Below are 12,072 nucleotides of genomic sequence, written 5' to 3' on the forward strand. Positions count from 1 at the left end.
CAGGATCACTGAACATCAAGGGAAATGTCAGCGCCTGTGCTTAGCACCAGTGTTCCCACAGCTATCCCAAGAAGCACCTATGAATGAGGCACACCCAGAAAAGAAATGGGTAAGATCACACAATAAGGAAGCCCAGGCTGAGCTTTAATATCCTGATACACTGTGGTGAGCAGAAGCCCAGGCAAAGCATCTACACAGACAGGTATGTGTGGTTGAGCCTACCAGGTCCCACTTTCTCTCATCCCAGTCCCTCCCTAAGGTGCTGCCTAGAATTCTGCACACACATTCTTACTCTCAAAGCACAGGGCTTTCTTCCAGATTGCTTTTTGAAGGAGGTGTTTAAACCAGAAGGGCAAAGACACTGACACAGAGTTTGGTTTTTATTGTTATGTGTTTGGCTAGGTGCAGAATTGCCCTCACCACCCCTGGCCACCCTGGCCTCTTGGGAGGAACAGGCAGAGAGGTGGCTCCAGATGGCTCTTGGCTGCCACTCTAGGCCTTGGGGCTTATACAATGAGCACAGTGGGCTCTAGCTTCCAACAGGAAGTGCAGACTAATTCACAGTCACACTTTACCAGGAGGGAGAGATGGTCTTGGCTGAAGGCACTTTAATCAGGGAGCAACCCCAGTGCCGGATTTTGTCTTCCTTCTCTCCTTACTCTGATAAATCTAGACCACTCTGTTGGAGAACCCGCACTGCCAGCAGCTGGAGTTAGTGCACTGACTGAGCAAGGCGTGAGGCCTGCTCACTGGTAGAACTTCTTGTTGGGGCTGTTAGCATGGTCAGCTAGCAGCTGGCATGGGGTGAACTGTTTTCCATAGGCAGCTTCATACTTCTTGAGCCGGTCCACTATCTTCTGGGCGCCATACAGATCCACAAAGCGGAAAGGCCCTGAATAGAGAAAGAGGACTTCGTTGAAGGAGATGCAACACAGGCTCCAGGCTAAAGTGAGCTACTTTCCCAACCTGCGAGACCAACCTCCAAGACAAGGCGGGAAGCCAAGCCCAAAGACGGCTCCGATGTCTCCCTCTGCAGGTGTGGCCAAGATCCCCTCTTGCAGGCACATGACTGCCTCATTCACAAATCTTGTCACCAGGCGGAACTGGATGTCTTCGTCTGAGGAGCTGCCAAGAGAGAGATGTTTAGGTAGAAGAGAAAAAGGGGAGGAAAGCCAAAGCTACAGATGCAGAATGGAAGTCGGGATGGGTATATGGGGAGCTCTGTGGGCCGGTTGGTGCTGACCCTCAGAGAAGATGCTGCCTGGGTGGGCCAAACTTTCCCATGGAAAAAGTGGAGAGTAACTTGCCCTAATTAACATGAAACTGAGCACCTAGAACAGGGCCTGGTGCCAAGATAATCAGTATCTCTTTGGCATCAGCAACAGTCAGCTGCTCACAAATGCCAATAAAGATCTGGGAGGGTGAAGGGTTCAAGGAGAATCTGTCCTTCCAGCAGCTCTCTGGGACCTTGCCAGAGAAGGCTGGAGCAGGGAGGGCTTCACCAGACATGGCCTGGTTCTCACCTCGATGCCAGGCAGAGACCAAGGCAGCACATGTGAGGGCCTTCCACTTGGAAAGCTACCATGCTAGCATCAGGAGTGGTCCTCCTGTTCAGGTATGGTGGTCACAAAGAAAATGGAAGAGGACACCATGGCACGTGTATACCTAAGTAACCTGCATATGTATCCCAGAACTTAAAGTATTAAAAAAAAAAAAAAATAGAAAAGAAAGAAAATGGAAGAGGGGCTGGGAAGCTTTGGGCTGTCAGAGAAAGTCTATTTTCAGGCATTAGCCACTCAAATGGACTTACACTTCAGACTTAGGAGGCAGCTTCAGACTCGCTAAAATACTATCCATGTCAGAATTCAAATCCTTCCTCTTCACACCCTCCTGATAGATGTAAAAGCCCTTCCCCGACTTGCGACCTAAAAGAGGCAAGAAAAGGGAGTGTTACTATTCCTTCTCAGAACCCTGGCCTGGCCAGCCATGGTGGCTCATACCTGTAATCCCAGCACTTTGGGAGGCCGAGGTGGGTGGACCATTTGAGGTGAGGAGTTTGAGACCAGCCTGGCCAACATGGTGAAACCCCATCTCTACTAAAAATACAAAAATTAGCCAGGCGTGGTGGGCGCCTATAATCCAGGCTACTCGGAAGGCTGAGGCAGGAGAATCACTTGAACCTGGGAGGTGGAGGTTGCAGTGAGACGAGATCATGCCACTGCACTCCAGCCTGGGTCACAGAGTGAGACTGTCTCAAAAAACAAAAACAAAAAAACAACCCTGGCCTGAGAATTCTTGTCTCTGTTGGTCTATTATAAAGCTCTGGCCTCTTCTGAATTACTGAATTTGTATGTCTAGCTAACCCTAGCAAATTAGTCTTTGTCAGAAGAGTGGGCAGAGAAAGAAAGATCATCTTGTGACCTGGATCTTGGGCATCTGTGTACCTGGATGAGAAAGGCCACCTGGGTGAGTTTTAACATCCCGATATGCAACACCAGGCCCTAGGACACCCAGGCTGTAATGCTGATTTTGCTATTTTGCCAAGAAAGTCCCCTCTCTGTGGGCCTCAACTGTATACTGTGTATTGTGAGCTTATACTTTCTCCCCACAGGTGGCCAGACAACATGGTAAAGCCCGGATGCAGAGCTTGCTTCTGCACTATCGCAGATTTTGTCTCGGGGGGATAAAATGTTTGTCCATCTGGCGTGACTTGGACCAGTAACTTGGACCAGGTGATGCTAGAGCCCCAGAAGGGTAGAACTCTGCCTTTTGTCCATAGTCTATAGTCCTGGCCCTTAGAAAGTTCACAGGACCTTTTTCTTTTTTCTTTTTTTTTTAAATATATAAAGGAAGGAGCCTCGCCATGTTGCCCAGGCTGGCCTCAAACTCCTGGGCTCAAGCGATCCTCCCACCTCAGCCTCCTAAGCAACTAAGACCATAAGTGGTTGCTACTGCACCTGACTCATGAAATCATTTTTGAAATCTCCAATGACAAGGGCTCTGTGTTTAGAAAACTTTCTTCCAGGAGGGCTTCTGTAACTCTTTGGTCTCAGGAACTGCTCAGAACTTTGTAACTAGTGGTGCTAGTTATGTTTCCTTGAGGCTACTCACCTAGGAAGCCCTTGGACACCATCTGTGTCAGCAGTTCTGGGTTTCCGCCTCCAAACCGCTCCCCAAAGACTTTGCCCAGATCTTCCGCCACATGTTTTGCTACATCCACGCCAACTTCATCCACCAGTGTGGCGGCACCCACAGGAAAGCCAAAACTTGTGGTCAGGGAATCCAGCTTCTTCGGGTCAACTCCTTCCTGAACAGGAAGCGAAGCAGGGACCTCTGGGGAAGGGCAGCCCAAATCCCCCCAAAGGGCGCCCTGTACTGGCTCCAAACACTGCCTTGTGTAAAACCCACTTCTGAGTGTCACCTGACCAGGCCTAGGACTGGTGCTATTTCATTCAGGGAAGCACAAAGAAGTTTGGGGCCACAAGTGGAAAGTCTGAGCCTTCTCTAATCTACAGCACTTTAAGGACGTTTAGAGATGACTAAATTCTTCATTTTCTTGTTTGCATTTCTGAATCTCAATAATAAGGAGATTCCAAGACAGATGGCTGAGTGTGTCATGACCAACAGAAGAAACATCATTAAAGAGCAGCACTCAGAGCCCTGTGATCCCCAAGTCTGGTTAAGTGCCCAGAGAGGAGGATCCCTCTCCTTTCCTGCCAGAATGACCTCGATGGCTACTAGAGGGTTCTGTGTGCTGCAGAAACAGATGCAGCACCAGTTGAACCAAGCAGGCCCTGTTCTGGATGGTCCCTTCCTCAGAGAGGTGCAGAAACAGCATAGAAGACATGCTGTGGGGGGCCTTTAGCTTGCTGGAACAGTGAGGAGGCTGCGGGGCAGAGGGAAAGCTCTGCCCCTTTCAATGCAGTATGAGCCCAACTTCCGACTGCTGTGTAGAGAGGGGGCACCAGGGACCTTCCTAGACAAGAGCAGGAGTTGGTATATTAGAAGGAAGCTTGGTCCTTATCTTGACATTATGAGTTTTGGAGTGACTGAAGGAGTGGACGATGCCTCAAACACTCTGGAGAGCAATACCAACCTGGAGGATTCGGATGACTTCAGACATCATGGGCGCAAGACACCTGGTAGTATAGAAGCCAGGTCCATCCTGCCAAGGGAGAGAACATGAGCTCACTGGCCCTGTTGCTGGAACTGAAACACTCTACCTTTCCCAGGGTCACTTCAAAGTCATTTGAAAGTCACTGTAAAACTTAAGGTGACTTAAAATCTCAATCAGAATCCTTAAAAATGAAATTGCAGGGGAAGCCATACTAGGGGTAGCCTGGCTTGAATCAAAGAGTACAGCAGATAGTTTCATGGTCACCTTCAAGGTCTGGGATGGCTGGGAGAACCCTGCCACACCCTAGATACTCCCCACTCCCACCTTGACTCAGTGGGACAGTCAATGCCACCGTCTGTCCTAGAGACAACCCAGGGGAAAATCATATCAAAATCTGGTCATTTGCCCCAGAATATTTATAAACAAGCCTGGAGGTAAAAGGAGTCTTATTAGAACTTTCCAAACTCTACAGCTCTGTTACACAGCCCCTTACCTTAACCACAATGATGACCTTCCCCTGCTTGAGACCGACTGCTACAGCTGAAGCACTGGTGTCTCTGGAAGTTTTCTCAGTCGTGATAATCTCCAGCAGCTGCATCTTGTCCACGGGAGAGAAGTAGTGCATGCCGATCACCTGGCAAGGGGAACCAAAAGTCAACAGATTGGAGAATGCGGTTGAGGAATCTAGAGCATTCCTTCTCTGTTAGGAAAACACTAGAAAGAAAGGTGGCTGTGATACAGGAATACTGCTTGACATAGCTGAGTGGTTTGGTTCCATGGATCTTTGATAAAGTTTAGTATGCTTAGGGAGAGCATACTGGAATCCTCCTCTTCTATTTGCTTCTAAGGTTTTTCACTACGGACATCAGATCCTCCCACAATCAGTGCCAAAACCACAGCTCGAGGCCAAACTAGATTTATTGGGGAACAACGGATGAAGGTTCCACTTATATTAATGATACTGATGGGTTAGATAAGAGGATCCATTTTTTGGGGAGGGGGCGGGGCAGGCAGAAGAATTAATGTGTTGGGCTGTCAGAGATACATTTGCATTTTACACAGATGGGTCTCACCACCAGGATACTAGATTTAACTAACACTCCTCAACAATCAGATGCATTTAAGACTCATTAAACCAGCAGTTCTCCACGTGTAGCACCCGGGCCCAACAAGCACTGTCGTCACCTGGGAGCGTTAGGCGTGCACGTTCTCAGGCGTAGCCCAGCCCTCCTGAATCAGAAACTCCATGGGTGGGGCCCAGATTTGTTTTAATAATCCCTCCTGGTGATTCTGATGCGTGCTAAAGTTTCAGAGAACCCCCTCATTGAGCTAACAGTTACACCATCTTCACAACAGAACTGTGGTGAAAGAAGTCTAATTCATTTATTTATAGTTTTGCTTTCTCCCTCTCACTTGAGCTATAAGGTACAAGTCATATCTATAATTTTTGGCTGTTCATTATCTACCTGCTGTTCAATACATTTACCACTTATTCCTTACATTTAATCCATTACAACCCTGTGAACTGGTCAGCCTAATTATCTAGATGAGGAAAAAAGGTATCAAGAGGTTGGCAGTTCAGAGTCAGTCAGCATATGACGGGGTGGGATTCCATTACAGGTCTGTCTCCAATGCCATTAGGTAATACACAGATCAATTAAATGTTATATAAACTTATCAATCCAAAAGTTGTTTCTAACCCCTACAGTGTTCTTTTAGTTACGTCTGAAATACTTAGGACCTGATTCAGACTCAGTACTCCTGAGCAAAAGAATTAGCCTTTATTGACATAGAATTTCTATATAATAAAATGCACAGATCTTAAAAGTGTTCACATCGATGAGTTCTGACAACTGTATATACATCCATATAATCACCACCCCAAGCAAAATACATTTACATCACTCAGAAAGTTGTGCCAAAGATGACCAATGCATCCTGGATGGCTGGGGATTTCCCAACTGTGGCACTGAGGATCCTGTGTCCCTTGGTCCCAGGCAAACCAAGATGGTTGGTCACCCTATTTTGCCTTTTTGGCATTACTTTTAAATGAATGACATAAAGGCAAGCAGGTGAGAAAAGCTATCCTAGATCCTTGGAGGCCAGAGCTGCGAAGTGCGATGCTTGTTCTGCTCCGATGGTGGGGAGATGTTAGCATCAAATGAACAGCAACGGCATCGCCTGTACTGATTTTAGATGCCACACAGATGTTTTGAGTGATATGACACGATCAGACTGTCCATCTGTAGACTATCCGCTGCCACTTCTCCCTATGACCTTTATCCTGCCATCACTGAGCCTGCCTCTGTCAGGTCCCCGCATCACTTCTAATCTGCTGTGTGCCAGGAAACTAGATTACCCTGCATTAGCAAGCTAGGAGAGTAGGAATAAATAGGCTTTTGTGTTTTCAGTACATAGAATTTATATTAACACTTTCAGCTGCTTAAAGTTCTTTTATAATTCCTGCCTACCTTCGGCTGGATCTGGTTAGCGGAGGCTAACTGGTATCCCCTAGAGAAGTGAGTTGTTTAACTTCTCTTTGAATGATTTCACTTCCCCTTAATTACTCTGGTTGAGAGCAAAAATAAACTTCTGGGCATCATTCCAAATACTCACAGAAAGTGCTTCTATATAACCCAGCCCTTTCATGTCCTGGGGTAGAAGGTGTAAGCAAACCCACAGGCAGACACATCCCACCATTCCTGCCATTCCCTGGAGTTGGAACCAAACCTGTTCTAAATAGTCACTGACTCTGCTCTGTAGCCAAACTGATATTTTGGAGCATCCTTTCTTAAGGCCTATCCCTCAATGCCTAACTGTAGGATACAGGTAGGCTTTATATCCTGAACCTGAAAAATAATGCCCATTTGGGATCCTTGAAAAGGTTATTTTTTGTTGTACGTTATTCCTGCATCTCACACTAGTCATGGTATTAGCATTTATGTGTTCAGTGTTTGGGAACCACCCGCATCCACTTCGTAATCCAGACCTGCCTCTTCTGTACTCAAGCTCTAAGCCTTTATCAGTGAATCTGAAGCAATAAAATATCTCAGAGTTTTTCTCTGTTCCGAGTTTACCTTCTCAGGTCTTTTGCTGACAGCAGCAATTTCACTGATTGGGAGAGCAGATGTGTTACTGGCAAAGATACAGTGATCTGGAATCACCTGCAGGGGAAAAGCATTTAACAATGTGTCAGGTAGGCCTGGGAGATGATTAGAGGCCATGGCAAAGCTAATGAGTGACACCTGGGCTCAGCCCACTCTCTCACCCCCAACTGCTCAGACAGTAGATGTCACTCACCCAGACATTGACGGATCACCTAGGGGCTTTTGTGTTGGGGAAGATGTTGACCTTGTTCCTTTTCCCATTCTGCCTTCCTCTAGTTGTGACCCATCATGAGGTCACCTTATCCTGACCTGGAGACTACATCTCAGCAGTTGGGTCAATAAAACAACTTAGAACAACACTGAAAAGACGGCCTTGAATTCATTCAACACCCAGCATGGGCGTCAACTCCTCTTTTGTTTGGATCTGCCCTGGAGTCTGGAAGCTTATGAAACACTCCCCCACTTCACTTTTATAAGAACAAACCAAAATGTGCATGCTTGTGTCATTTTATACAGTGTGTTACTAAAAAACGGCATACCACTATAAGTACAGCTACAGAACACAAATACTATTAACTATTAGCTTCATCAACCTGGAGAACAGTCTCTAATGCAGATTGTCTCAGCATTCTAGCCACGATCCCAACTTATTCATGTTTTTATTTATTTATTTATTTTTTAAGACAGTCTCGCTCTGTTGCCCAGGCTGGAGTGTAGTGGTGCAGTCTAGGCTCACTGCAACCTCCGCCTCCCAGTTATTCATGTTTTTATTCAGATGGCTGGATGAAAAACGTGAAAGGGACACCTGTCAAACGTGTGCAAACCTGGAACAGGCAGAATCCTAACAGAGATGAGAATCGAGGAAGACACATTCAACACACTGAAAAGCTGAGTACAAAATAAGATTATAATGCAATAAAAGTACTGCATTAAGATTAAAAAAAAAAAAAAGGAAAGAACTGTATGGGTACTTGAAGGACAAGACCTGGCTTGGCAGTATTTGTGGTAAAAATCCCATGATTTTAGTTAATCAAGAGTGGAGGGTGGGCACGGTGGCTAAACAATTATAATTCCAATACTTCAGGAGGCCAAGGATGGAGGATTGCTTGAGGCCAGGAGTTCAAGACCAACCTCGGCATCATAGTGAGACCTTGTATCTGCAACAAATAACTTTTTTTTTTTTTTTTGAGACAGAGTCTCGCTTTTTCACCCAGGCTGGAGTGCAGTGGCGTGATCTCAGCTCACTGCAAGCTTTGTCGCCCAGGTTCAAGCAATTCTCCTGCCTCAGTCTCCCAAGCAGCTAGAATTATAGGCACCTGCCACTGCGCCTAATTTTTTTTGTAGTTTTTAGTAGAGACAGGGTTTCATCATCTTAGCCAGGCTCGTCTTGAACTCCTGATCTCGTGATCCACCCACCTCAGCCTCCCAAAGTGCTGGGATTACAGGTGTGAGCCAGAGCGCCCGGCCTTACAAAAAATAACTTTAAAAAATTAGCCAAGCATGGTGGCACGTACCCATAGTCCTAGTTACTCAGGAGGCTAAAGAGAGAGGCTCACTTGAGCCCAGGAGCTTGAGGTTACAGTGAGCTGTGATCATGCCACTGCACTGCAGCCTGGGTGACAGATTGAGACCCTGTCTCTAAAAAAAAAAAAAAAAAGAAAGTGGAATGAATTGACAGTACAGCATGACTGTCAGAAAGCTTACACAGTGTCAGATTACTTTCTTAGTAATATAGTGTCTAATGCTGGTGGTGAAATCCTTTCTGAAGAGCAAGCTAATGTCTCCAAAGCTGGCTGGCAAACATTCTTCCCTTCCTTGGACATGTATGTCTTCTCTCCCAGCTAGAAGTAGAGTCTGTTTCCCTTCTCCTTGAATCTGGGCTGGTCTTGTGACTTGTTTTTATCAACAGAATGCAGCAGAAGTTACCCTGCCAGTTCCAGGCCTACCTAGCCCTGTGAGGCCCAGTAGCCTCTTTTTAAATTTTTAAAATTATTTATCTTCTTTTCTTCCTGACAATAAATTTAGGAAGCTCAGTAGCTTCTGCTTTTGTACTTTTGGAAGCCTGCAGCCACACTACAAAGAAGTTCTGGTGAGATGACTAAGTGAGGACAGGCCATGAGAGACGTGGGGGAAGCAGTGAGGTGCCTCAGTCGTGCTTCCTGCGGAATGCAGCCCAGGAGTGACCCCAGCCTTGAAATCAGTGGACATAAGCACCACTGTCTCTCAGAGCCCTGCCCAGATTGCAGAATTGTGAAAAGATAGTTGTAAACACAGCAGTAGAACACCGAGACATGAGGAAGATACTAGAGAGGACAACCGAAACGGGGTGGTCTAGAGATAATGCCTGTGGAATAATGTCCAAGGAATGGGTTTTGTGAGTTCTATGGGCAATAAAAGAAGATACTATTTGTTTATTTATTTTGAGACGGAGTCTTGCTTTGTGGTACTCTTATCTTTTGTAATAAGTTCACTGCTCATTATATCCAGCATGTTGCCAAGTCAGAATCATTTCATGTTCACCTTTCGGTAACCCACATTCTGTTTATCCAAATGTAGACTAGCTTAGGCCTTGGACCTCATACCTGAATTACTGCTATTACTCCTCGGAGCTCACTCTTCCTACTCCCCACTTCAAGTACTTGTTTTGTTCATGTCAGCCCATCTCAAGAAGTGGCTATGGAGAACATTTGGGAGCTGGGCCAAGGCAGCATTTCCACAGAACAAGCATCTGGAGGAACTGTCCTCCCCTATTTCCTTTGCAGCCTTAGACCTGAAGAGGTTTGGTTATGGCTTTCGGCTAACCAAAAAATCTGGCTATACTTTGTGAGGTTATCTGTATGTTTGGGTGACAGAGTTCCTACATGAATAAGGTGAACGAACCCTAATTTTCTTCCTTTAAGATTTAGATTTGACCTTATTATAACATATGCAGTGTGCATGAGCACACATAAAAACTTAACGTTTGATAATGAAAAGTCCTTTCTTTTTTGGAGATGGAGTCTCGCTCTGTCACCCAGGCTGGAGTGCAGTGGCGTGATCTCGGCTCACTGCAACCTCCGCCTCCCAGGTTCCAGCGATTCTTCTGCTTCAGCCTCCCGAATAGCTGGGACTACAGGCGCATGCCACCATGCCCGGCTAATTTTGTATTTTGTAGTAAAGATGGGGTTTCACTATATTGGCCAGTCTGGTCTCAAACTCCTGACCTTGTGATCCGCCCGCCTCAGCCTCCCAAACTGCTGGGATTACAGGTGTGAGCCACCATGCCCAGCCTTTGAATAGTCCTTTTTTTAAAAGCAACCACGGGTTTCCTATAGCTCCTTTAAAAAAAAAAATCTCTTTTCTGTTCACTACACTAGGATTCAAGTACAACAGCCCCTTGCTTACCGCTTCTACTTCCTTTAGCACTCTGTGCTTAAGACTAAGGTCCTCAAACACAGCTTCAATCACCATGTCGGCCTTTTCAAAACCTTGGTAATCAAGCTGCCCAGTCAAGTTGCTGAAGATGGAATCCCTTTCAAATGATGTTAGAGCTTTCTTCTTCACTTTGTCATTCAATCTAGAAAAAACACATTCCTCGTTAGATGGGAAAAAAAGGAAACTAATGTTTACTTGAGTGTCCATGGGCCAGAGCACACATGTTTCTTTCACCAACTCTGTGAGGTAGTTGTTCTGTTAGTCCTATTCTGAGGGAGACTTTCGAGTTGTTTAAAGAGTCTCAGAGGGACCTATGGTCAAATAGCTTGATAAGGGAGGGTGCTAGAATTCAGACCTGTTAACTCCCAAGTACACATTCTTTCTACCATAGAATGCCTCCAAATGCCCAACTTACATAAACTAAATCACTCTTAAACCAGTTAAATTTGCCAAGAGGAGTAAATAACGTGAATACTAGAATGGCAGAACAAAAGAGCAGTTCTGGTGATTCTCTACCTATGACAGAGGAAGCAGCCAAAGTGTGTTTGAGACCACATGGTTTTATATTTGCTTATCGCAAATATATAATTTTATGTTATTTTGTAGTTGTAATCTTCTTCGTCTTTTTTTTTTTTTTTTTTTTTTGAGACGGAGTCTCGCTTTGTTGCCCAGACTGGAGTGCAGTGGCACGATCTCGGCTCACTGCAACCTCCGTCTCCCGGGTTCAAGCAATTCTCTGCCTCAGTCTTCTGAGTAGCTGGGATTACAGGCGCCGACCACCATGCCTAATTTTTTTTTTTTTCAGTCGAGATGGGATTTCACCATCTTGGCCAGGCTGGTCTTGAACTCCTGACCTCATGATCCATCTGCCTCGGCTTCCCAAAGTGTTGGGATTACAGGCGTGAGCCACCACGCCCGGTCTGTAGTTGTAATCTTCTAAAGAACAGAGGCCAAGCATTATTTCCTATATTCTCCATCTACTTCCCACTCATTACCTAGTAGCACATTGCACTGATTACATAAAATATTATCTCAAGGTTTCTTTTTTCCCACAGGGAGCAGAAAAGGATTCCTGTTATTAAGACATGTAACTGATTATTTTTCATTGCCAAGGGAAGTAGGCTCTCTTAGATTCCATCTGACCACACTTTCAGAATGAATCACCTAGAGTTTTCCTCTAAATGAAGAATGAAGCTAAACCCCATTCACTAATTTCCTTAACCAAAAGAAAAATGAAGGCCACAAGATAAATACAAAGTATTCAAATAAAGTCTTAAGGGCCGGGCATAGTGGCTCACATCTGTAATCCCAGCACTGTGGGAGGCTGCAGCGGGTGGATCACTTGAGGCCAGGAGTTCAAGACCAGCCTGGCCAACATGGTGAAATCCCATCTCTACAAGAAAAACAAAAATCAAGCCAGGCGCGGTGGCTCAA

The 12,072-nt window shown here is 45.7% G+C and overlaps 1 protein-coding gene across 1 annotated transcript in view; it reads right to left on the reverse strand.

The window, feature by feature from the left end:
* Nucleotides 1-361: 361 nt before the first annotated feature.
* Nucleotides 362-12,072, reverse strand: part of HADHA (hydroxyacyl-CoA dehydrogenase trifunctional multienzyme complex subunit alpha) — a 60,007-nt gene continuing 48,296 nt past the window's right edge. Inside the window, 8 exon segments of the mRNA XM_010383025.2 lie at nt 362-892; nt 980-1,125; nt 1,811-1,925; nt 3,112-3,307; nt 4,097-4,165; nt 4,611-4,751; nt 7,195-7,281; nt 10,609-10,780. Of these exon segments, the coding sequence (XP_010381327.2) occupies nt 747-892; nt 980-1,125; nt 1,811-1,925; nt 3,112-3,307; nt 4,097-4,165; nt 4,611-4,751; nt 7,195-7,281; nt 10,609-10,780 (1,072 nt within the window). The 3' untranslated portion in view covers nt 362-746.

Source organism: Rhinopithecus roxellana, chromosome 17, assembly GCF_007565055.1.
Source record: "Rhinopithecus roxellana isolate Shanxi Qingling chromosome 17, ASM756505v1, whole genome shotgun sequence".
Classification (NCBI taxonomy): domain Eukaryota; kingdom Metazoa; phylum Chordata; class Mammalia; order Primates; family Cercopithecidae; genus Rhinopithecus; species Rhinopithecus roxellana.